This window comes from Phascolarctos cinereus, unplaced genomic scaffold, assembly GCF_003287225.1.
Source record: "Phascolarctos cinereus isolate Bilbo 61053 unplaced genomic scaffold, phaCin_HiC Scaffold_726;HRSCAF=1367, whole genome shotgun sequence".
In the NCBI taxonomy this organism is placed as follows: Eukaryota; Metazoa; Chordata; class Mammalia; order Diprotodontia; family Phascolarctidae; genus Phascolarctos; species Phascolarctos cinereus.
The window spans coordinates 355,096,997-355,124,492 of record NW_027556098.1 but is presented as its reverse complement, the minus strand read 5'-3'; the positions used below and the strand labels follow the sequence as shown (position 1 = coordinate 355,124,492).

The window sequence follows — 27,496 nt, the reverse complement described above, 5'->3', positions numbered from 1 at the left end:
ATACCCAACTAAGTGTGTACATTTTTCCATTTTTTCCGCCAGGTCCAATGAGAGTAAGGTTCAGTCACTTCTCCATTCCCCCTCCCCCATCTTCTCTTCTACTGTAAAAGTTCTTTCATAACTTCTCTTTTAGGTGAGATAATTTACCCCATTCTACCTCTCCCTTTGCCTTTCTCCCACTGCATTCTTCTTTTTCATTCTTTAACTTTATTTTTTAGATATCATCTCAGCATGTTCAACTCACACACATGTTGTCTGTCTATGTAGACTCCTAACTGCCCTAATAATGAGAAAGTGCTTAGGAGTTATAAGTATCATCCTCCCATATAGGAATATAAACAGTTTTACCTTATTGAATCCCTTATGATTTCTCTTTCCTTTTTACCTTTTTGTGCTTCTCTTGAGTCTTGCATTCAAATGTATAATTTTCTCTTCAGCTCTGGTCTTTTCATCAGGGATGCTTGAAAGTTCTCTATTTCTTTGAATGTCTATTTTTTCTCTTGGAGGATTATACTTAGTTTTGCTGGATGGGTGATTCTCGGTTGTAATCCTAGTTCCTTAGCCTTTCAGAATATCGTATTATAAGCCCTCTGATCCTGTAGAAGTTGCTAAATCTTCTGTTATCCTGACTGTGGCTTTATAATATTTGAATTGTTTCTTTTTGACTGCTCATAATATTTTCTCCTTGACCTGGTAGCTCTCGAATTTGGCTACAACATTCCTAGGAGGTTTTGGATCTCTTTCAGGGGGTGATCAGTGGATTCTTTCAATTCTAATTTTGTCCACTCAATCCACTCAACATCAGGACAGGTTTCCGATGATTTCTTGAAAGATGATGTCTAGGCTCTTTTTTCATGATTTTCTTGTATCACTCATTTCTTTCCCCAATTTTTCCCCTACCTCTCTTATTTGACTTTTAAAATCTTTTTTGAGCTAGAATTCTTTTTTATTTGGAAGGGGAAGGGGGCACTGTGGCCTATCATCAATTAATATTTTTCTGTAAGGTTTGGATATAGCTTTTAACTTTGTTGTCTTTTTCTGAGTTTATGTTTTGATCTTCCCTGTTAGCATGGCAACTTTCTATAGTCAGGTTCTTTTATTGTAGTTTGCTTATTTTTCCAGCCTATTTCTTGACTTTTAACTTGATATTAAAGTTGGCCTCTGCTCCTGGGGTTGAGGGGGGCAGTGTCCCAGGCTTCAGGTTTTTTGTACAGCTGCTTTCAATCTATAAGTTTTCAGTTCTTCCAAATTGGTATCATCTAGGTAGAGATGTATTTACTACTCTCCTGGCCTGTGCTCTGGTCTGTGAGTGACCACAAGCACTCTTTTCCCCCCTGGAACTGTGATCAGGGTGCCTACTCCCTGGCAGTTGCAAGCTTTGTGTGCTAGTGCTCTTCCTTGCCATGTGACTGTGACCTGGATCCGTGTATGGGCTGTGTAGCAGAGTCCTGCACTCAGTGCCAGCCAAGGAGCTCCTGTAATTTTCTGACCAATGAAGCTGCAGCTGCTGCTGCTGATGTGGCTGATTCAGTTGCCCCCCAAGACCTGCTGTTGGTTTGCTGGGGCAGCCTGCACTGGCATAGCCTGCGTTAGACTACACTACACTTTCACACTTTCATTCCAGGGTGACAGACCTTTCCTGCAGACCTTCTAAATTGTCTTGGGCTGGAAAATTGTTTCACCTTCTCCTTGTGTGGATTCTTGTTATGAGGCATTATTTAAAGTTGTTTGGAGGTGAATTTGGGAGGGCTCATGTGAATCCCTGCCTTTTCTGTTTTCTGTTTCTTCAACTTTAAGTTGAAGAAAATTTGCTAGTCTTTATTAGTAGAGGGAATTTCATACTAGGAGTTCCCAGCAGAGGTAGCTAGGTGGCACAATGGATAACCCTTGGGCCTTGAGTCAGGGAGACCTGAGTTCAAATGTTGCCTCAGACACTAGCTATGTGAACCTCAGCAAACCACTTAGATTCTGTCTGCTTCAGCTTCTTCAAGTGAAGAAATAATAGTGCTTCTAGGGGTTTTGTGAGGATCAGATTAGATAATATCTGTAAAATGTTTAACATAGGCACATATGGCACATATGTGGTACTTAATAAATGCTTGTTTCCTTTCTTCCAATGCTAATTGAATTATGGGTCTGAAACAAAAAACAATCCCCACTGCCTTTTATATAGTAGGAACTTATCTGTTGAATGGAATAGTATGAAATGTAACACCCAGAATATTTTTGTATAGTATGACCTTTGGACTTGGGAATGATAGGCTAGAAAAAGGTGAATGTTTATCTGGAAGGCCATGGACAGTGCTCTAAGGAAATATGATTAAAAACTTTGAAGCATAGTAGGATTAAAAGAAAAAGCATCTAGGAAGACTCATCTTCCTGAGTTCAAATCCAGCCTCAAACACTTACTAGACATGTGACCCTGGGCAAGTCATTTAACCCTGTTTGCCTTAGTTCCTCATCTGTAAAATGAGCTGGAGAAGGAAATGGCAAACCACTCTGGTTTCTTTGCCAAGAAAACCCCAGATGGGGTCATTCATGAAGAGTCAGTGAACAACAAAAGGATGAAAAGATAGCTTGAGGAGATCCTTCATGTATTGATGGCTGAGCTAACTTTTTTGGTGAGAGATTTGGCACAGGGGAATAGGTGAGCCAGGAATGTCTCTTGTTTGTGTTGACAGTGGTTTCTGTCTTTAAAAAAATGTCACAACCCAAATAATTCACTGTAATGAGTGCTGTTGTATGGGAATATTTTATTGAATGGCATCTCTAATAAAGAATGGACTAGTACTTTCTTTTTCTACAGAACCTTACACATATCTTCTGTTATAACCAGTGGTACAACTATTTCATCATGTTGTCCCGTAAGTTTTCTTTTGAAAGAAAAATAGCCTTCATAACCTTTATTTAATATATAACTTTTCTTTAATAATTCTACTTAATATGGATTTGGGCATGAAAAATGTAGTTGGCCCTATTTGTCCTATGTTATGGCTCATTAATTCCTTTGTTCAGTATTTTCCTTAAAAGAAACCAAAACATGCTTCATTGATTTGGCAGAAATAGCTTACAGGTAATTTTTAAAAAAAATTTTTTAAACTTAAATACTAAAAGTTAAATACACAATAAGAAAAGAAAAAGAAACATTATAAACTGAAATACTAAAAATAAGAAAAAAAAGCATTGCCATTGCATAGCAGAACGTAAGAGAGGATTCAAAATATATAGCAATAAATTTCCATTTCCAGAAAGCCTACATAATAAATGCTATATATTGTGTTGAGAATTATCAATCTTTGCTTTCTTGTAACTTTTCTTTTGTTCTCCACTGTGCACTTTTTACTTGTGTTTTTGCCCTTCTTCTCTCCCTTCCCCTAAGAAGACTACAATTAGGTGAGGACATACATACATACATACATATATGCATGCACATATATATACACACACATATTGTGCATGCATACATACATACATGTATATATGAACATATACAGACATATACATTTTGGTATACCTGTGTATGTGTGCATACATGCATATACTCATACATACATACACTTACATATACTTAGATATCTATTTTCATACGCATATATAGACATATACATTCACATGCTTCTATGTAAGACCATACTATACTTATTTGTCCTCTGTTTCTCTGAGGGTGGATAACATCTTCCTCCATAAGTCCAAGTCTTTCCATATTTTTCTAAGTCCACCAATTCATCATTTCCTGCACCACAGCAATGTTACAACCTTATACTGTCTAGTTATTTTGAGTAGTCTAAAACACTATTGATTAATATGATTGACAAATAATGTATTTTCCCTATTTTTTTCTTTTGACTAAATATTTTAGCTTTAATTTTGTGTGAGATAACAATTACTACCCCTGCATTTTTTCCCCCAATAAATTCTCTTGATCTTTATTTTATGTTTGTGCGTGTATCTCTTATTTCCTATCCCTTCTGACTCCTTTATTTGAGTTCATCTCACTGCCTTGCCCTCATTACTTAACCTACCCCCCTCCAAAGATCCCTCCCTTATCCTCTCCCCTCACCCTTTCCCTTTACTTTTCTTGTTTCTATCTGAATTTAGAGGACTTTTATAGCCTTCCAAATATGTCTTATTCTCTCCTTTATCATTCCCATTAATCTAGACACCCTTCTGTACTTTCCATCCTGTTTCCTCATTCTCTTATTTCTTTATAAATGTAGAAGAATTTTATTCCCTTCTAAATGTATATGTTGTTCTCTCTTTAACCCAGATCTGATGTGAGTAGGGTTTCCTCTAAAAATCCCTCCCTTACCCTCTCCCCCTCCCTATCCCCTTAGCCTTTTATTTCTTTCTGAATTTAGAAGACTTTTATACCCATCTAGATATATGTGTATTGTTCCCTCTTTAACCCATTCCTGATGAGAATAGAGTTCCAGAACTACCAGCCCTCTTCCCCCATCTAATTCCTCTGTGTCAGTTCTTCTTTGTGCATCTCATTTGTATAAGATAATTACTGTTTTCATCCTTTCCTAAACAGTTTTACCTTTTAGAATCACATCATACTCAGGTCTACTGCACTCTTTCTTTCAAACTACCCAATTACTAATAACAACAGTCTTAGACATATGTTTTACATTTCCTCATGTAAAAAGTAAACAGTCCGTCCTTACTGAATCCCTTGTAATTAGTCTTTGATGTGTTCCTTTAATCCTCTTGGATCTTATATGTCAAATTTTCTATTAAGTTCAGGTTTTTTTTTTTTGCCACAAAATCCTGAAAGTCTGGAAATTCATTGAATGTCCATTTACTTTTCATTCAAGATTATGCTTAGCTTTGCCCGGTATGATATTTTTGGCTGCAACCTCGGTACTTTTGCTCTTCATTATATAGTGTTCCAAGTCCTGTGGTCTTTTAGTGTCACCACTGCTAGGTCTTGTGTGATTCTCATTGTGATTCTGCCATATTTGATTTTTTTTTCCCTTGTTGCTCATAATGTTTTCTCCTTGTGGGGATTTTGAAATTTGACTATGACATTCCTGTACATTTTCCTTGTGGGATCTCTTTCAAGTGATAATCGGTGGTTTTTTTCTGTTTCTATTTTCCCCTATTGTTCTAATGCTTCAGGACAGTTTTCTTTAATTATTTCTTGTATTATTGTATCAAGATTCTTTTTTTGATTGTAGCTTTCAGGTAGTCTGATTATTCTGATGTTTTCTCGATCTGTTCTCCAGATCAGTCGTTATGAGATATTTCACATTCTCATATATTTTTTCATTCTTTATATTTTGTTTTATTATTTCTTGGTCTCTTATAACATTTCTGGCTTCTCTTTGTCCAATTCTAATTTTCAAGGAGTCATTTTCTTCCTTAAGATTCTGTATCTCCTTTTCCATTTGGTTGACTTTCTTTTCATAATCTTGTTTTTTCTTGGATTGCTTTAAAAAAAATTCCTCAATCTCTCTCATTTGCTTTTTAAAGTCTTTTTAAAGTTCTGTGAATTCTTTTTGGGCAGGTGACCACTTGACATTACTCTTTGGGATAGGAGAGGCTTTTTTTGCTTCAGTTTCCTCCTCTGAAGATGAACCCTGGTCTTCTCTATTCCCATAGTAACTTTCTATAATTGGGTTCTTTCTTCTTTGCCTGCTCATTTAAAAAAAATAAATTATTTGTAGCAACTTATTATTGTAGTCACCTCTGGTCCTAGAATATGGGAGATGGTGCCTTTGGCCTCAGATTCTCCTTCAGTTCTCTCCTCTGGCCTGGCACTGAAACCAAGAACTCTGACCTCTTGTAAGTGCCTACAGTCAGCAGCATCCCTACCTCATTGCTTCTGAACTCACCAGACCTGTGCTGGTTCCTTCTCACACAGGGCTGCTCTTTGGCAGCATAACTGGGCCTGGTGCCACTTATCAGCAGAGGTTCCCTTAATCTTCCCCTGCTCAGGTATCCTGTTCCCCACACTCTCTTGGAGGTAGAAATTCCTGTGACTGAGGCTAAGGCTACCTCCCAACCCAGCTAGCCTCAGTGTTCACTGCTTGCTGTTTCAGTGGAACTGCTCTGTAGGTGTTTACATTTCACAGGGGCTAAACTTCAGTCCTGGATTTTTCTTCAGATCTTCTCCACTTGTCCTAGGAGGACCATTGTTCTATCAGACTCTTGTTTATTTTTACTGCTCTATGTTATCCCTGAATTACTATTTCATCTTCTTTGTGGGGGAAATCTGGAGAGCTTGGAATTTTTCTGAACTATTCCACCATCTTCCCAGAATCCTTTCTCTATATGGAATCTTTTGACCTGTTGTCCTGTTATTTGGCCCCAAACATAATGCAAGTGTGTCTTTTTAGTGAGAAGTGTTCCATCCTTGGTTTCCAAAAAGGTTAATTCTAGTCTTGCCATCAGGTAGCTAAGATACATTGGGTAAATAAAATGGCTGAACTTGTTTGATTCTACATTGCAAAAAGGGAAGAACTTTTTCTATTAATCATACTTATTAAGGACTCTCCATTGTAGCTCTTTATTCCTTTATGGATTATCTATGGATTCTTTTTTAATGCTCATATTCTCCCTGCTATTTAGTACATTTCTTTAATTCTTTGTGTGCAGAAAAGTGCTATAATTTAAAATGCTATATTCCTTCCTTAGTTTTTGCTTCTATACCTTTCTTCCTCTCCAGATACCCCTTCTATCTTTGGTTTTGTTGCTTCCTTCTGACTAGATTTTTCTACTTAGCCTTCCTGGGTCTGTTACCTTGAGGATTTCAGGCTTTGCTATTTGGGTTATGGCTCCCATTGATTCCTGGGGTGGGGAGAGGGAACCATTGTGTTTAGAACATGACTTCTGCTAGAACTGCCCCCACTGTCTTATCTGTTAATTGTGAAATAATCCTCCTGACAGGTAGGTACAGGCTTCTTCATTCTGGTGAAAATAGGGATGTAACTCTGCAGTTTTTATTTTATTTTAGTTTGTTTCATTTTTTATTATACTTTTTTAATTTTGTAGGTTTTTATTGATTTATTTTAAAATTTAATTTTAATTTTATTTTTGTAGATGTCTGCTGTTTCAATCTTCTCTTAGACCACCACTAAAGATAAAAAGCAGTCGGTTGAAGGCACAATTTCTTTATCTGTCAGTTAAGGGGATTAGACTCTAAATTCATTTTCACTTCCAAATTAAGGATCCTAATGAAAAGAGTTTTAGGCTATGTAGACTAATTTGTAACATACCTTTTAAATAGACAAAGTTACATGTAAATGAAATGTGATGGAAATTGTATCCCTGGGGTATCCTTGTGTGTTACATATCTGGTCCAGATTGCTTTCTGAGACTGTACGCAGACAGACCTACTTAGCAAACTGGTAAACAAGGAGATCGTTTTCATCATTATAACACTGGTAGTGAGTCCTGTTTGCCATATTTCTCTGGGTTACAGAATGATTTGTTGGGAAAAGGCCCACATTTAGAATTAAAAGAATGAAGTGTAAGTTTTCTCTTGACGTTTATTATCTTTGCAACCATGAGGAAATTATTGTACTTCTATAGAGCTCAGTTCCTATAACTTTACAGTGGGAATAAGAAGAATCTAACTATCTTAGAGGATGAGGAATGTACTTTGTAAACCTAAGTTGCTATGTAAATATAAGGTGGTATTATTTTCATCATTCCTTTTTGTTATGGGTGCACCTCAAACCTGAACTCCACCCATTGAACCTTGCCATTAACAACATTTGAATAGAAGTACACATAATATTAGATGTCCTGAAATCAGGGAGCCAACTGGACTTAATCTAGTGCCTGTTATTAGATGGGAGAGGATTATCACAGAGGAAAGAACATTTAGAAGTCATAATCATAGCATAAACTCATAACATAATCTGCATGCCGTGGAGCTGGCTATCCCACCAAACTAGGACTTGTTCTCTAGGGAGGCATTCATGGACTCACAGGATTGTATAATCATCTAATATGAAACAGAAGAAAAGCCATGTTTAGCATATTGCCACCATAAATATTACCACAGTCTGATTCTTTGCATGAAACAAATCATTATGCTTTGTAACCCCTCCTTTCTTTCTTCATATTGTTTTTGTAACCTGGTTTTGTGCATACTGTCCCTCAATTTATATACTTTGATCCCAAACTGCATCCTTCCTCTTCTTCTGTTTCTATTTACTGCCTGTCTTTTTGTTTTTCTTTTTGAAACTTATTTCGACTTGCTCTTTCTGATCCTTAGAATGAAACCATGGGCAAAGACCACACTAGCCTGGTTTATGTTTTCCTGCAAATTACCTGCTAATCTCCACTTAGCCATATAAGCAAGCAATAGATATGAATGTTATCATACTCTTTATTAAGTGTTAAGTAACTTTTAAGAAAGGAAGAAATAAGAGCCTGGGCACTAACTGAAAGGGAATTGGCTCATCGTGTGTAGGTGCCTGAGAGAATAAAACAGCAGGCTTCAGGATCCTGAAAAAATCCTGGTAAGAGTAAGATGGTAGCCAGTAGGTTGGCACAGGGTTAAAAATCCAGGACTCTAGCAATATACACAAATAGTATGAAATGTTTGTGTATATAAACTACTTCTGTGTATAGGAAACATTAACAATAAGGGGTTACATACCTACAAAATCCCTGGAATCTGTAAATGTTTAATGAAGAAATCAGAACATCTGGTGTCTTCTGGGCTTCTGCCTTTTCCCGTGTGACTCTCTGGAACCAATTGTAAACTTAAGACTATGCCAGGGAGCCATTTCATTTAGTTAAACCCATACCTAAACAGGGACTTCCATTTACAGTATCCATGACAAGTGGACAACGATGCCTGGGAGGTTTCCCTTCTCTTCACACAAAAGAAATAGCCCTGAAAGCTAAGCAACATTTTTGATACTATGAGGAAAAATACTTTAATGACCAATTAATTACTCATCAAAATAAAATATCATATTTTAATTCAAATTAACATTTCTTCCGCAAAAAAGGGAGCAGAATGTATCCAACATTGTAGTGTGGATAGAAAGAACCCTGCATTGAGGAGTTAAGAGAACAGGGTTCCAGACTAGCATATGTCACTAATTGGGCTCTATGGCTTTGGAAAACAAATCCCTTTCTCTTTCTGTTTCCATTCTGTACATTTGGACTGGGTATTTGTCAGTCCTGTCAAGTGCTTTCAATCTATAAGTCTGTCATATCATTACAGTTCATATCAAGCCCTGGAGTGCACCTTTTGCTGACCTCTTCAAGACATTGGTCAGTGGATTATTTTTTTTTAAGGCAATTGGGGTTAAGTGACTTGCCCAGGGTCACACAGCTAGTAAGTGTCAAGTGTCTGAGGTCAGATTTGAACTCGGGGCCTCCTGACTTCAGGGCTGGTGCTCTATCCACTGCGCCACCTAGCTGCCCCCCAATGGATTCTTTCTAAAGGTCTCTTTTGACTCTGACATTCAGTGCTTCTAGGATACTGTCTTTGGGCCCTCACCACCACTTGGTGTTTTGATGAATGAAACCGTGGAATCTTTGATTTCTAATTCAAGAATTTCAAATGATAAGATCTACTTGGGTGACACACCTTAGTTTATTTTCCTTCCCCAGCATGAGTTCAGGAAGGAAGTAGTAAATGTGTCTTGAGTCTCCATAGTGAGACTCTCACTGTCTGTTAGAAAGTTTGAATTTGATCTTTTTTGGAATCAGTAACATTCAAAGACTCAATGTGAAGAAGATAGTCTCCCCCTACTAAATGATGAAATCAGAAAAATTTACCTATGAATGCATCATCAGGTTTTTGTTTTGTGATTTTTCCCTATTCCCTTTTTTCCCCTTAGGGCTCAGACCCCTAATCCTTTCTCTCCTCTTCTGCTCAGACCTTATCTTGGTTACTTTTTCTTCACTGAAATATCCATGATTAGGATTGGGAATAGCTTTCATTGTGATCCTTGAATAGTGACTGAATTGTAAACAGATACAGCAAATTGGCAAATTTGGGAATTGGCAAAAGATGGGAATAGTCAGTGTTGGGGAAGTTGTGGAAAGATGGGCATACTTAGACACTGTTGATGGATAGCATTGGTTGTTCCTCATGCTTGAAATATTCTCCCTCCTCACCTCTGCCTCTTAGTTTCACTGGTATCCTTCAAGTCTCAGCTCAAATCTTAATTTATATAGGAGGCCTTTTCTAGTCCTCCCAAACTACTAGTGCTTTCCCTTTTGAGATTACTTCCCTTTCATTCTGTGTATATCTGGTGTGTATCTAGTTATTAACATATTATTCCACAATTAGAATGTGACCTCCCTGAGGGCAGGGAGTGTTTGGCACTTAGTACAGAGCCTAGCACATAGTAAATACTTAATAAATGGTTATGTATTGACTAATTAATTGATGGATGTAATTTGGAATTATATAAAATATGCAAAAAATGTACAAAGAAAGTGACTAAAAAGGTCTATACTCTTTGACCTAGAGATTCCATTGGTAGGCATATGCCTATAGGATATCAATGGTTTTTAAAAAGTAGGCTTCATATATGCCAAAATATTTATCAGCAGAAGCAAGTGGTAGCAAAGAACTAGAAATAGATACCCGTTAATGAGTAGAGTGGCTAAATAAATTGTGATACATGAAAAAAATGGAATTTTACTGTGCTATAAGAAATATGAGGCAGTTAGGTAAGGTAGTACATAGAATGCTGAATGTTGAAGCAGAAAGACCTGAGTCTGAATCCTCCTTCAGAAATTTAATAGCTCTCTGACCTTAGGCAAGTCACTTAACCTCTTTTTGCTTTGTTTTCTTTTTCTGTGAAATGAGGGATTTGAACTTGATGATTTCTCCTAAAATCTCTTCTAAAACAAATGAAAATGGGGCAGCTAGGTGGCACAGTGGATAGAGCTCTGGCCATGAAGTCAGGAGGACCTGAGTTCAAATCTGGCCTCAGACACTTGACACTTACTAGCTGTGTGACCTTGGGCAAGTCACTTAACCCCGATTGCTTCACCAAAAAGCAAAAAAAAAAAATAAATAAAATCAATGAAAACAATAAATATGCTGAATGTGGAGAAACATGGAAAGACTTATACGAACTGATGCAAAAAAGTAAAGTAAGCAGAACCAGGGGAATAATATGCACAGTGACTACAATGATATAAATGAGAATACTGACAAATACAAAAAAAAATTGAAACAATGTGAAATTATTATGATCAATTTTGACCCTCAAAACAAACTTTGATAAGACACTTTCCCTTGCTCCGTTATAATAATGGAGGTCCACAAGTGTGGAACACTGCATCTAATACCAGAGTTTTCTCATATTTTAATTAGTTTTGATCAAAGGGATCTCTTGATGGGAGGGCGTTTGGCAGTGGATTTGGAGAAAATGTGAAAAAAAAAAGATATCAATAAAAATCTGTGGAAAAATAAAGTGATTTAGCTCTCTTCATTTGAATTATACATGTCAGCTTAGGGGGATGAGAACATTAGGGCCTTGCTGGAACCTCTGATATCCTTCCATATAAACAATGCCCTACTCTGCCCACATGTAAGGCTGGCCTCATCCCAGATGATGATTGATGCCAGGATTTCTCAGGTGCCTTGGAGTACATAAAATGACAAGATGGCAGAAGTATTACATTTGTCACTACTTTATGTAGCCTTAAAGCCCATAAAACTACATGTGCTGTGTGAGGCTTGGTGATCACCTACAAAGGATGGAGATCTCAATCTCAAGAGAGTAATTCCATTCTAGAAGTAGTGTTGCAACAGCATTTACAAGAACCAGAATAAGACTAGTTACATTTAAAAAAAAACTTGTCTTCTCTTCAGCTTTTGAGAGTTATTGCAGAGATGAGCCTTGGAGGCTTAAAGCTTTGGGGAAGCTTGTTGTCATGTCAGCAAGCATTTATGAAATGCCTGCTGTGTGCCAGACACCATGCTAGGTTCTGGATCTGTTAATTAGAACTATGCTCTTAACATTCTGTGGTGTTCAGCCTCCTGTCTAGTGCTTGTGTCTTCTCCCAGGTCAGCACCTCAGCTTTTATATCAGTGTTTTACTGTGCCTGAGAGATATAATTTTTTTAATAAATCTTTACTTGTTTATTTATATCTGTGTGGGGCAGAGAAATCCTGAGGGGGCTCCTGAATTGCTTTGTTTCTCAGGCTTTGTTAGCAGTCTAATGGAAAGACCCCAGCATGGAGACTACATTCTGGCCCTGGTAGTTACTACATATTTGACCATAGACAAGTCAGCTAACCTGTCTCATCCTCATTGTTTTTAGCTGTAAAATAAGGGGGTTATATTAGATTATTTCTAAGATCTCTTTTGCCCTTAAGTCCTATGATATATGAAATAAACTATGATCTATGATGAGAATTGACCTTGACTTAGTCTGTGGACTCATAGATGAAAGTATGTTAGGAGGCCCCACCTGTATCTAGCAATAGAGAGAGTAGCAGAGCACAGGACATCCAATAGAGATTCTAGGGTCTGCAGGCCTAGGAATTTCAATTAAAGGTTCAGAGATTAAGGAGAACTTCAAGGCCTTTAAGGAAACTTTTGTGACAGAGATAAAAGTGCTTTTTTTCAAGATTTTCTGGAGTTACTCTTTCATTGATGGCAATAGCACTGAAAAGTTGTTAAATTGATTTCTCTGCTCTAGTAGGTGGCTAGTTCAGACAGCCTCGCTGCAAGGGAGTCTGGGAGCAACATCTAGATGGAGGATATATCTATGTGCGTGTGTGTTAGGAGGGGTAGGTTGTAATTTTAACACATTTCCCTGGCGAGCAAGATTATATATAGGAATTTTATACTAATGTAGACCCATCTCCACTCATTATCAGATGCATAACAATGTAATCAATTACATTTTAGATTTAGATTTTAGAAGACATTGAATCAGCCTGAAAAAAATAGAGTGTTTTATTGATACTTAAAAAGAAATCACTTTCCCTTCCCAATAATGCTCCTCTTCCCTCATCACCATCTACCACCTATCTGTTTGGTGTTTAGAGACATGCTTCACCATCATTCTTCAAAAATTATGATTAATTGCTTCATTGATTAGAATTTAGGGTTGTTTGCTTTACATTATTGTGGACAGAGTGTAAGTTTCTGTCCTGGTTTTGCTAACTTTGTTCTGGACCAGTTCAGATAAGTCTCTGCAAGGTTCTTTAAATTTCTTATTACATAAGTTACCATAACTTGTTCATGTATTTCCCAATCAATAATAAGTACTTTCTTTTTAGTTTTTTACTACCACAGAAAGGTTCTGCTATGAATATTTCTCTATATGTGGGACCTTTACCTCTGTCTTGAAATTCCTTTGTTGTTTTCTGTTTTTTAAAGTTTAACTTCAAATTGTTTTCAGGAATGTTTGAATTAATTCACAGCTGTACCATGAGTACATTAGTGAACCTGTCTTTCCATAGCCTGCAACATTTGATATTTTCACCTTTTGGTCATCTTTGTCAATCTAAGAGGTGTGATGAAACTTGTGTTCCCTCCTTTCCCATCTAGGGCTATTTTGATGGGGTTTGGGTTAGAGCTGGTTATACTGAATGATGAATAATCCTGAATAGCCTTGAAGAGAAAAAGAAGGTCCTCAAAAAGCCTGAGGGGTTTATGTGGAAGGTTAGGGATGAGGTGGAAAGGGTGTGGGGACAAGGACAATGAATTATTACATCATTAGGGTTTAATTGTAGTTTATGAGCTTTGGGGTTTTTAATTTTTAAGTAGCAGTAGCTGCCAGCTCAGTTTCTTTGTCCTGATCTCCCATGGATCATAGGCTACTGTGCCAATAAGATAAGTCTGCTGAAAAACGTGAGGAAAGAGTCAAGACAGATCACAGTGGGGAACCTTTCTGACAGAAAGAGAGATTGTAGCTGTGTCATGGGTCTCTTCTGGGCAAGAGGGACTGGGCTGTGGCCTCTACTAACCTATGGCTCTCTTTTATTTCTTCTCTATAGCTCGAATGTGTGATGCTCACCTCCGTGGTCCTTCAGGCATCATCACATCCCCTAACTTCCCCATTCAGTATGACAACAATGCCCATTGTGTGTGGGTTATTACAGCCATCAACCCTGCCAAGGTAAGGCCCTTTTACTCCTCAAATCAGGTGGCCTTACAGATGATAGGGAGGCTTCTGTGAGCTAGGTGGTCATGCTGTAGATTGAATCATAAGGATTTATGAGGGCTGGACAATAGAGCCAGGCTGTATGATCTTCTCTGAAGGGCTTAAAGAAGTCCAGTATAGCTTAGGTCTGGGTATGTTCAGAAACAAGAGGATGAATGATGTGGAGCCCATGAGGAACTTGTGATTTGCAGAGTGAATATTGTGTTCCTGAATCCTCCCCCAAAGAACACCCATCATTCATATGGAATGATACCGAACAATTTTTCTCTGTAGCCAGTGAGAAAGTGGGATTCAGCTATAGCTAGGTTCAATCTAAGCTAAGGGAAGTACTTTCCAGAAGTTATTAAACTAGCAAAAGGGTTTTCTGCTTTCCTAGGAATTTTGAAATAAATTAACATGTGCTGGCTATGTAGCCTGGAAGCAAGAGGATGACAAAGGTCACTTCTTGAGGGGATCCTGTGAGCAGCCAGTTCAGTAGGGTTAGGTGTGTGTTTACTTATTTTTTGCTAGGTAAATTGGCTGTGATTTTCTGCCCACATTTACCCTGAGGAGAGTGACCAGAGTAGACCTTGCAGTAAACAAAATGGGCCAGTTCCCCCAGGTCAAAGTTTTTTTTAATCTAATGAAGTAGAAAGTAATTGTTTAATACTTATTACATTGGCCATGAACTACCATAAAACTTAGCCATGTACCTTATCATTTATTAATGGTTCTTGGTGAGAGTGCAGCTCCAGAGTAAAATGGTCAGTGGGTGGATTTAATTCTCTCTTGAGTGACAACAGGATTGAGGCTCCAGGGAATTAATTTTGGACAGGTAGAGACAAAGAGATTTTCTTAGATTGCACGTAGCTTGCTTGTCACAGTTATAGGATATAATGAGACACTTAGTAAGCTTAGACTTTTGACAACCTGTGGTTGTAATTCGTTCCCTTCCCGTCTACTTCCTGTGGTTTTGAGAGATGAGAAAAAAGGGAGTTTACTATTAGTCCAGATATTGTGGAAGCAGATCTTAGAGAGGGTGTCTGTGCCTAGAAAGAGATGACTAGGTATGACCTTCATTGTGTTTTTTGTCAGGCTTCTTGAATTCTCTGTCATGATAGTAGACTGAGCTAGAATTCAAGGCAAGTGAACTCATGATCCTGATGGTTTTCTGAGCGTTTCGCTTCGTGTTGTAAAGGAGCCCAGAGGTCCTCGCCATCAAGGAATTTAGTGTCACTGTCAAAACAAAATAGACATAAAGGAAACACAAAACATTAGAAAACTGGAAGTACTGGTTGAATGGCATAAACTAAGGACTACAGTAATCTAGTGGAGAGAAGGCAGCAAGGTGGTTTGGTGGATAGAGGGCTAGCCTGGAGTTTGGAAGACCTGAGTTCAAATGTGATCTCAGACACTAGCTGTGTGACCCTGGGCAAGTCACTTAACTGTTTGTCTTAAACCACTGGAGAAGGAAATGGCGAACCACTCCAGCATCTTTAACAAGAAAACCCCATGGAAAGTAGGGTAGATGGGGTCATGAAGAGTCGGACACAACTGAACAACAATGATGTTAACAGTAGGAAAAGCACTCAAATTAGAGTCAGTAGGCTTGGGTTTTGAGGCCTGGTTTTACTGCTTACTAGCTTTATGATCTTGGGCAAGTGATCTAGGCTCTGAGTTTCACTTTCCCCATCTGTAAAGTGTGGGTAATAACACTTGTATTACTAGTGTCTAAGAGTGTTTGTGATGCTCAGATGAGATGGAGTGTGTGTGTGTGTGTGCACGCACGCGTGTGTGTATACATGCATACATATACACACACTTATTATATGCATGTACATGCACATATACATACATGTGTGTATGATGTATTTTTTACACATACACACATGTATTTCATAACTGTAAAGTTCTATATAATTTGTTATTATTGTTTCTCTTATTCACAGACAGCATGGTAATAGCATTTAGAGGGCTGGTCTTGGAGTTAGGGAACCCTAGATTCATGTTTTCACTTGGATACAATCTGACTGTGTGACCCTGGGCAGGTCATTGATCTCTCAGTGTTCTGGGTACCTCTCTAAGACTCTTAAATGTTAGGATATTTGCTGATCTGTATCAGGAGAGGGAATTTCCACACTGGAAAATTATATCAGGTTAATTCTCTACACTGATAAAATCACAAATTGGTATCCCTTATCTTAAAACAAAAAGTGAAATAGAAATTCTCTTTAGCTGAAGCAATTGGAGATTGGTTCATGGAGATGGATTAAATTTTATTTAGGAATTTGATGGCATTTTCAGTGATTGAAAGCTGTTTCTTGTGCCAGTATATGTCCTCTTAGCACCACTGTGCTCTTGGTGATGCTATATGGCTGTCAACCATGAAACATCTACTCTCAGAAGAATCAAAATTACAGATTCCCAAAGGGCAGTGGCGAGACATATGGTGTTTGTAACCAGGCTACTTCACAAAATAACACTGTCAAGGCTATGTTTGACTAGAAGAGAAAATGGCCCATCATCCACGGAGATCAAAATACCATGGAGGGACAGCCTGAGAGTTGCATTGGTGCTCATAAAATACTAAAAGACCCAGAGATAGGCTTCCAGGGCCCTGTGTTGGAATCTCTGGAGGATTCATAGAAATATTTGGATAAGAATTGCACTGGATGATAAAACTTGCATATACATTATTGCATTCTACTCCTCTTAATTCTAGTTTCCCTATCTTATTTATTTCCTATTTATCCTCTGTGTAGTTTGTTTGTACATAATTGTTCGCTTGTTGTCTCCCCCTTTAGATTGTGAGCTCCTTGAGGGCAGGGACTTTTACCTCTTTTTGTATCCCCAGCTCTCAGCACAGTGCCTGGCACGTAGTAGGTACTTATTAAATGTTTTTTGACTGACTGACTGGTAGAAGTGCCTGATGTGGTAAGAGCACAGACCCATAGGAGTAAATGCCCAATAGTAATCATTGCTTTTGTTGCTAGTGCAGCAGATGTTGGCTTCATAGAAGTTTGGTGATTTCAGCTGAGCCTTGGAAGATGATCAGTGTTTGATAGATGCAGAAGGGGAAGAGGAGCAATGGAAAGCAACAGGATAGGGTTCAGCCTTCTTAAGGAGGAGACATGGTGAGAGTAATTGTGAGTGTAGGAATCAATGCGTACACTATGTCCAGAATCAGAATGGGGAGGTGTGAGCCTCATAGGGTTGTTGAATTAAGAGAGAAGAGAAAGGCCTTGGACTGAAATATTCCGTCTCAGAATGAGCTTGGATACACACTTAACTTCTGTGTGTTTTGGTTTCTTCATGTTTAAAATAAAGGGGTTTGGATGAGTTGGTCTCTGAGGCCCTTGTAGCCCTGTATGTTACAATGATCCCAAGACCTCAAGTCCAACCATCTCATCTCATAGATGAGGAAACGGATGCCTCCAGAAGTCAAGTGACTTCCTCATGGTCATGTATATTAGTGATGGAGCCAGGGTTTGAACTCATATCTTCGGACTCCACTCCAATACTTTTTTCCACAACAATAGGCTGCTTCCCAAAATGGAAAATAGAAGGGGAGATGGTAAAATCCTCTATGGATTTTGTTTTCTATCATAAGAGGTGTGCGTTATTCATGAGTTCCTAGGAGTAAACTTGCTCAAACTTCTTCCTTTTTAAAGAAGAACTTGAGGCCTAGAGAAGAGAAGTTCCTGAGCTTATGTTACATACCTGCTGAAGTTTACATGCCAAGTAAGTGGTAGAGCTTCCTTGGCTTGGTGAGAAGGATTCAAAATAGCAGGAAACTTACCTTCTTTACTTCCATGCCCACTGGTTTGCTACTGTCACCACACTGGCATTTTGTAGCTTCAGCTCTCTTACAACCTTTTGAAAATCTTTTTGTTTAGGAGTTGAAGGTTTAGGTTGAAGACAATCATTCTTGGTCCAGATGGAGCACTGGGACCTTGTTGATTACTGTAAACTTTGGTTTGGAGTAGTTATTCCACAGTTGTAGGGACTGGTTTGTACTGGCCTCAAGTCCACAGCTTCTTTTTTAATCACTTAATGTGGTCCAGGCACTGTGCTATGTCCTGAGGATACAAATCCAAATAAGCAAGACAGGCCATACCCTCAGGGAACTTATACAGGGTATCCCAAAAGTCTTCAAGGCTGCTAGTGGTACAGAGGCAGCTAGTGGCACAATGGATAGTGTGCTAGGCCTAGGGCCAGGAAGATCTCAGGTCAAATCTGGCATCACACACTTATTAACAGTTTAGCAGTGTAACCCTCCTCAACTGTAAAATGGGGATAATAATAGCACCTGCTTCCCATAATTGTTGTGAGGATAAACTGAGTAATATTTACAAAAAGCATTTAGCACAATGCCTGGCACATAGTAGGTGCTATATAAGTTCTTATCCCCTTTCTTTCCTCTCTTAGTAGAGTTTTAAGCTATTAAAGCTTAGCTAAGACTTTTAGGACACCATACATTTTAATGGGAGAAGGCAGTGTATAAAGGGAAGCAGGAAAGAGGGGAAGGAAGGAGGAAGGGTTTAAAAACCTATTATTTGCCAAGTACTGTATCTGCAACATGACTCATTGATATCTTTGTGAATAAGTTGGAAAGCTATAGACTAGATGGTAATACACTTAGGAGGATTCAGAACTGATTGACTGACTGGAACCAAAGTATGTTGATTGATGTATCTACGTCACCCTGGAGGGATATATTTACTTAAGTACCATTGGCCTTTGCTTATAACCGTGTGTGTGTGTGTGTGTGTGTGTGTGTGTGTGTGTGTGTATGTGTATGTGTGTAACATTTTTCTCAGTGATTTACATGAAGACATTACATGCTTATCAAATTTGTACATGACACAAAGCTGAGAATGATAACTAATAGAATGGATGACAAAATGAGAATGAAAAAAGATCTTGGCATCCTGAAATAATGAAACAACTCTAGTAAAATTCCATTGAATAGGGGTAAATATAATGTTGAATTTGTGGTGAAGATACATAAGGGTTCATATGAACCAAGTCTTTAGACCTGGGAGTGTCAGTAACTGAAATATCAATTTGAGACAGTCATGTGATGTGGTAATAAAAAGTAACATACTCTTATACTGCATTAATAGAAATAGTCTTATGATATTTATAAGAAGAGGACTTGTAATTCAGTTGTATACATTTTTAAGATATATCTAGAGTATTGTGCTTTATGTTTGTCCCATATTTTTCGATGGGCATTTACCATGCCCAGAAGAGGGTTACTAGGATAGTGAAGGAACTTATAACCATAGGGAAAAAAAAAAGTTTTGTGGAAGTAATTGTGTATTTTTACTTTATGTAAGATAAAAATTGGGAAGGATATGATTTATATCTTCAAATATTTTCATAGAAGTCATATAGAAGAGGAATTAGATTTATTCTACATTTGTTCTACCTCAGGGGGTTTCTGTGATTGAAGAATCATGGAAAAGTCTAGATTATATCCCTGTCATCGTATGGAAACTATTCTCTTAAAGGTCACCTATATCTCCTAATCACCAAGTATTTCCTCATTTCTAAATGAAAATTTAGTCCCAATGACCTTTGAGGTTCCTTATAGGATCTAATTCTGTCATCCTAAATTCATTGACCTTTTTAAAAATTTCTCATGTTCCTTTACATCTCTGCAGTCTTTGATACTATTGGCCACTTCTTCTTATTGAATACTCTCTTGTCTCTTGGCTTATGTTACTGGTTTGGATTTTTTTTTCTGTATATGTAATCATTTCTCCTGTTTCTAATCCAGTTCTTAACCTTTTAAGGTTGATGTTCTGTGAAGTTCTGTTCTCATTCTCCTCTCTAACTCTGGTGACTTACTTGGCAATTCAGTTATTCCTGTAGCTTTGGCCATACAGATAACTCCTAAATATTTATTTACAGCACTGACTTCTCCCGTCTTAAGACGCAGATGTCTCACCATGCATTGTGTATCTCTGCTTGGATGTCCTTCTGGCTTCTCAAATGAACATGTACAAAGCTAAACTTATTATCTTTTCCCCTAAATCTACTATTCTTTCTAACTTTACTTTTTCTGTCCATGATACCACCATTAATCCAGTACTTTGCATTTAAGACCTTATTTTTATCGTTAACTTTTCTTTTTTCCTCACTTCTTAATGAGGTTGATTATCATACTCTTTTAATTCTAATTCAGGAATATTTTTCAAATCTTTCTCCTCTTCTTTTCTACTTCTGAGATAACTGCCACCCACTCTAGATGACATCTTAATCACCTCCTAGGTGATTGTAATAGACTTATCTGATCTTGATGCCTTCAGTTTATCTCCTTTTCAGTCTGTCTTTTGCACCACTGATTGAATAGCCTTCCTACTATATGGTTCTGATCATATCAATACCCCGTTCAGTGAATTTTGGGGGCTTCATTCCTCTCTTTTTCCTCCCTGCTTCTCGTTTCCTCTTTCCCTTTTCCCTCTTCTCCTCTTTCTTTTTTACCCCTCCCTTTCCCTCCTCCTTCCTTCCCTTTTTTTTTTTTTAAAGACTGATTCTATTTATCTTGCCCAGGCTTGATGTGTTCCCATGGTCATAGTCACACTATTGATTGTCATGAGAGTTTTTACCTGCCCTTTTTCTGACCTGGTCCAGTTCACCCCTCTTTAGGCCACCTAAAGAGGTTCACTATGTTGATACAGAACTTAGTGTGGGTGCCTGATTGGCATAGCTCATTGATACTCAGAACTCCTGAGCTCAAGAAGTCTGACAGTATCTGCTTGTCAGGTAGTTGAGATTGCAGATATATGCCACCATGCCTGGTGACTTAATTTTTCAAGCAACTTAAAACTAAAAGTTTTTTTTTGTTTCCAATGATACTTGAGTTTTTGTTTCTTATTTTTGCCTCTTTTTTTTTGGCGGGGTGAGGTTCTATAGGGCGGAACTAGGCACAATAGGTAGAAGTTACAGAGAATTAAATTTTGCCTTGAGTTAAAGGAAAAAATTTTGTTACCATTATGATCTTCATCATCAGTATACCTTATATGGCGCTTCAAGAGTTGTAAAGTGCTTTACATGTATCTCATTTTATCTTCAAAACAACTCTGAGAGGTAGATACTATTATTTTTCAGATAAGGAAAATGAAGCAGGCAGAGGTTAAGTGAATTGCCCAAGGAGACACAGCAAGTTTCTGAGGCTAGATTTGAACTCAAGTTTTCTTTGACTCTAGGTCCAGTGCTTTATTCACAGTGTCATTTCTTAATAATTAGAAACATCATGATCTTAATATGAAAAGTCATATCATTGAATAATTGGAGGAAAAGGGAAGGAATTAAGCTTTCACAACTACAGCTTGGGAGAGAGTTCCTAACTAACTAAAGGATACAGGTGATTGTAGAAGTCAAAATAGGCAATACCAAAAGGCTTTTGTACAAGCAAAATAAATGTAGGTAGAATTTGAAGGAAGCAGTTAACTGGGGTGTGGGATATGAAAATCTTTGTAGTAAATTTCTCTGATAAAGATCTGATATTTACAATATAGAGAGAATTGAATGAATTAATTAAAAAATCATTAAGTGCTTACAATGTCACAAGCACTATACTAAACACTAGAGATATAAATGGAAAAGTGAGATAGATCTTCCTCTCAAGGAGCTCACATTCTAATTGGAAGAGGCAGCATACAAAAGAAAGATCAGTTCAGGGCAAATGGAAAGACCTCGAAGTCCTAAGGGTGGGGTGGATGGCAAAGGCCCAGAGTTCTCTAGGTAATATCAGTAGTTAAGATGACAGTGCAGGAAACTAGGGAATAGAGGCTGGTTAGAGAGTGAGGTCTAGAGGATCCTAGGAGGCAGTGACAAAACATTGTAAAGCCTGGTTGTCCTCCATCTCATCAGAAGGAAGGAAGTTGTTGAATCCCATCTCATCCAAGCCCTATGAGCAGCTGGAACAAAGGAGGAAGGTAAGAGGGGAGAATACTCCTGTTGTTGGTGGTTCTTCCTGCCACCTAGGCCCTTTTAGATGGGTTTTAGGATTAAATAGGGCTGGGTAGGAGGTGAAGAAAGAAGGTGAAGTATGCTTAAATGTAAAAAAGTAAGAACCATTCTCAGTGGTTAAATGGTTAAAGCATGAGTGGGGAACCTTCGGCTTTGAGGCTACCTGTGACCCTCTAGGACCTCAAGTGTGACCCTTTGACTGAATCCAAACTTCACAGAACAAATATTCTTAATAAAATGATGTGTTCTGTAAAACTTGGACTCAGTCTAAAGGCTACATCCCAGGACCTAGAAGACCATATGTGGCCTCAAGGCCACAGGTTCCCCCATCCCTGGAAAGGTATGAATAGTTTTTTTCAAAGAAGAAATGCAAGCTGTCAACAACCACATGAAAAAAATGCACCAAATAACTAATAATAAGAGAAATACAAATTTAATGAACTCTCAGGTTGTACTTTATACCCATCAGATTGTCCAAGATAAGAAGATGAAAATATCAGTTGTTGGAGGGGCTATGGGATTGTTGTATCTCCGTTGTCTACAAATTGATCAGATTGCTCTGTAAAGTAATTTGGAACTATGCTTGAAAAGTCACTAAACTGAAAATGCCCTTTGACTCAGTGAAATCACTACTAGAGAAATCAAAAGCAAAGCTAAAGGACCCATTTGTACAAAAACATTTATGGCTGTACTTTTTGTTGTAGCAAAGCATTGGAAACAATGTGAATGCTCATTAATTAATTGGAGAAATGGCTGACGAAATTGTGCCATATGAATGTAATGGAACATTATTACACCATAAGACATGATGAATATTATGAATTCAGAGAAGCATAGGAAGGCTTGTATGAATTGATATAGATTAAGATGAGTAGGACCAGAAGAACAGTTTACATGGTGACCACTATAATAACATAAGAGAAAATAATTTTGATAAATTTCAGAACCCTGTTAAATGCAGTGACTTATGATAAAGTATGCTGCCCACCTCTTGGCAAAAATGTGATGGAGTAGTGCTACAAAATGGGATATATTTTCAAAGAAAACTTAAGTTTTTATTTGTTTTGGCTTGACTGTATTTATTTTTTTAAAAGAAGGGATTCCGGGGGGTGGCATATGGAGGGAGATCGTGAGTAAATGGGTAACGATAGAGATATGATAAGAATGTTGACAAAATATTTTCAAATATAGAGAAAAATTCAGAAGGGGACAAAACATAGCAGTTTTGTTACTGAAATTTTAGTATGTTAAATTTAATGTGCATTAAAACTATGTTAACAGAAGTTCATCATTTTGATCCTCTTTTTTGGTTTGTTTTTGTATATTGAAACGTTCATATTGTATTGATGATTAAATTCCTAACAAAAAAGAATTTATTATCCAAAAGTGAAAGGGGTTACCATAATATTGCATTCCCCTTCACTTGAGGTCATTACACAAAGGTTATATATCTACTTATTAGATATGTTGTAAAGGGGATTTTTGTTTGGAAAGAGTTGAATTCCTGAGGTCCCTTTTAAATCTATGATTCTGTGATTATTTCTTTGATTCAAAAATTAGCCTTTTTTTAAACCAAAATTTTGTTTGATATATGGTTGAAAAAACTCATTACAATGCAGATAGAGCCATGCCCTGCAACTTATAGCCTTAGCAAGTTATCTGGGATGCTGAGAGGTTGTCATTTATCCAGTTAACACTGCCAAGATGTGTCAGAGGTGAGACATGAACCTCGGTCTTCCTGTCTCCGAGACTAGCTCTCTTTTTGCTACACTACACTGCCATTCTGATTTATCATCATGTACCATTATTTTTATTCATAATAGTAGCTGATGTTTCTGTAGTACATTAAGGTTTGTAATGTACCTTACATACATTATCTCATTTGATCCTTATAATAGCCTTATGGGACAGTTAATTAATGACACATTAAAGAAACCTCAGGATTTAACCAGAAGTGTAGAAGAAAAAGTTTCATAAATAAATATTACACGAGGTATCTTGTTGTGCTGCAGGAAGGTGATAGTATATGTTGTACCTAATGTAATTAGCTCTTTAATTAGGGTCAGGCTCTTTAAAAAGCAGTTTACATGAATGAGTGGTTCACTTAATGATGTATGCCACTGTAGAGCACTGTGTTCTTTGTGTTAATTACGTTATTTTATCATTACATTCTCACATTAATAATAGCGTTCCAGTCATGGAGCCACTGTTATATAAGAGCTTTTAAGAAAATGTACTTTGATAAACTACTATTCTCCATCTTGAACAAACAAAGAGGTATTACAGGTAATCTAGATTTCAAGAATGAAAGCCCCACGTGGTCTTTTCTCTTAAGAAAAGCAAAACAAAAGCAATATTATTTCTTTTCTCTAGATTATACTACCTATCCAAGTATCCTTTTTGTTAATGAATCAACATGCACTTCATAATCCAGAAGTTGCATTGAGAGTTGGTGGGTTCCCTTTCAGTTGGAAGTCTTCATTTTGAGACTGGATGACCATTTGTTAGTAATATTGTAGAGGGGGTTATTGAGCATATAGTGGACTAGACCTTTAGATTCTGAGCATTTTCTGTGTTCATTGACAAACCATGAAGGAGATCATAACCTGAATTTATTCACTTCATGTATTCTGGGCTTGTGGTGGAATAATAACCACATCTTACCTGTGATAGGGACAAACGAAGAGAAAGAAAAGACATTGTTTACATTAAAGGAATTTATAATCTATTTGAATTCCTTGTCTCTGGAAGAATTCAAACAGACACAGCATGAAAATTTGGAATTTTGTAAGAAGGATTTCAAGTAGGAGTTTCATCTAAATGTTCTTTAAGATCCCTTCTAGCTCTGATATTCTGTTATTTTGTGACTTACATGAAGCATGGAACACATACAGAAAAGTAGAAATCAATTTGAGCTATAGGGTTTTGGAAGACTTCTTGTTGGGGGCATACAACCTTATAAAAGGGTCTGGAAAGGGTGAGGGACCTTATAAATGGTGCCATTTTGAGATCTTTGAGACAGATGGGGAAAGGATTTATTTGCCTAAAGTTGTTATCCTCTGTGTATTAAGTGTACTAGGTGAGGAAAATGGAAGGTGAAACTAATTTGGTAAGGGAATAGAAAACAAAATCATTAGCTAAAAAAGTAATTGGTGGAAACTGTTTTTTGGATGCCAGTCCTGCATTTAACATGTATAGCTGGGATACCAGCTAAATAAAGAACTCTGAGAAATAAATAGCACCTACCTAAATTTGAACTGCAGTTCCAAGAATTCTAGAGTTATCACACATCCTGGCAATCCACCTTAAATCAGGATAGTGCTGACTTGAAAAAGATGCCATTATGATACCTGCAGGAGTTTTTTCTATGAGACTTGCAGAGTTGGCCTCCTTTATGTTGCCTTGGCTTCATATGGTCACTTGGTGGGTCTTGCTTATGTAGATTTTAATGCTGAGAGAAAGTGAAAAAGATGTTAGGAAAAGCAGGGTCAAGTCAGGGTTGGGAAGGAGTGTCTGAAGAAAAACTTTCTTTAGGTCAGAGAAAGACAGTGTTAATGATAAATTTTTGAAATGTCATATAAAATGTTTGGTGACAAGTTGTCTCCCATTTCTGCTGAGGAACAAATCAAACACAATAAACAAGAGGAGATCTTTGCTAGCCATAAATAAGGTCTTCTTCATGGCCTATACCAGGTTAAGGACATATTAGGCTATTTCTTTCCCTGACAATCCAGAAAAATAGGATGGTTGTGAATGGTTGGGGATGGATGAAATGGCCTTTGCTGGTTATTCTTGGTCAGGGGATTGCAGATTCCACACTTTACATGGACATTGTTACCAGACTCACAGGCTATCTGCGGGACCAAACCAGTATATCCCCTTAACGATCCTAGTTTACCATGAAGACCTTTGAAAATAGTAAGAGACCCTAGAAAGATCATTGTCTGTTGAGCAATGATCCAGATAATAGAGAGCAGCATGGTTTACCTAGAATAGACAGCTAGCCTTGGAGTCAGGAAGACCTGGGTTATATCCTGTTTGCGATCTTGGTTGTGTGACTGGGCAAGTCACTTAAGTTGCAGGGAAGGTGCTGATCTGTAATGGTAGAAGAAGTCTTCTCACTCAGAAGTTTCCTCTACCTGTGAAATCATAGTTCCTGTCCTAGACCCATATCAATAAAGACAACCCAGAAAACAGTAATCTCTGAATGAGAAATCTAAAGGATGGTTTCAGTAATGTTTGTAGTTATCAGGGATAGCTACCTATCAGTATAAAGAGGAAAATGGTTAGCATTTTCTTAGTTGGAAGTTTTTGCTTATTTAAAAAACATTTTAAAAATGATAACCAGAGAAATCTCACTGCCACAGCTCATACTCTGATACTAATTAATGTGTTTCTCCCACAGGTGATCAAGCTCACTTTTGAGGAATTTGACTTGGAAAGAGGCTATGACACGTTGACTGTGGGGGACGGTGGGCAGGATGGGGACCAGAAAACGGTTCTCTATGTGTAAGCAAAACTTATTTTCCCACCAGGGTTGTAGAAGGAGAAAAACTAGTTGGGGGAAGATGTGCTAAGCAGTGTTATTGGGAGAAATGGGTTTAGGCAGAATAAACCTGATGTCTATTAGGGAATGGGGGAGTTTTTCAGCTGATTAGTACTATGCTTTTTGCTGTAGAAAAAAACTGGCCCCATCTCCAGGCCAGTTTCATTAAATGCTTGATGCCTGTGAGAGATGAACGCCCTGGTTTTAGGAACATTTTGTTGGCCTCTGCCCACACTGAACAAAGGCTAAACATCTGAGGTTAAATGAAAATGAATAGCCTCTTGGTTAGTGGTAAGAGGAAAGATTTATTGGATTTCTCTGAATTTGATTTGGCTTTTTATTCCATTTTCCCCTTCCTTTTGGATGGGCAGATTTTTCCTCTATTATGTCATTAAAAGTATTGTCCAACTTGAACATGGAGATTTTTGTTCATTTGTCCTGAAGTTTAGTAATATCTGGCTAATTAAATGTTCTATTTTCATACTGAAGGGGTGGTACCTTTTCCCTTTTTCCAATTCAGATCTAAATTTAGAGTGAGTTTCTGCTTTCTGTGCTTGGGTTTAATTTCTTTCCTCATAAGAAATACACAGCTTCACATTAGAGAAAGTCAGTGTTAGGCTACTGAGACTTTGTCTTCTCTTGCCCAGCTAAAGACCTGGAGGAGTCACTATTTGCACTATTCTACATTCTGTAATATAGATTTAAATGTTAGCTAAGAATAGCCACTCATAGCTAATATAGACAGTAATTGTTAGATTGTATTATAATTTCTTTCTTAGTAGCCCCTGGCTTCTCTCCCCATCCTCCACTTTGTTTTCTTAGAAATCAACTCCTTTACCCCTCTAACCCCAACTACTTTAAAGAAGTAGAAATTTG

General features: G+C 37.6%; 1 protein-coding gene across 1 annotated transcript in view; it reads left to right on the top strand.

Moving 5' to 3' along the window:
• Positions 1-27,496, top strand: part of CSMD2 (CUB and Sushi multiple domains 2) — a 974,125-nt gene that overhangs the window by 571,613 nt on the left and 375,016 nt on the right. The window contains 2 exon segments of the mRNA XM_078157010.1: positions 13,946-14,067; positions 26,480-26,583. Of these exon segments, the coding sequence (XP_078013136.1) occupies positions 13,946-14,067; positions 26,480-26,583 (226 nt within the window).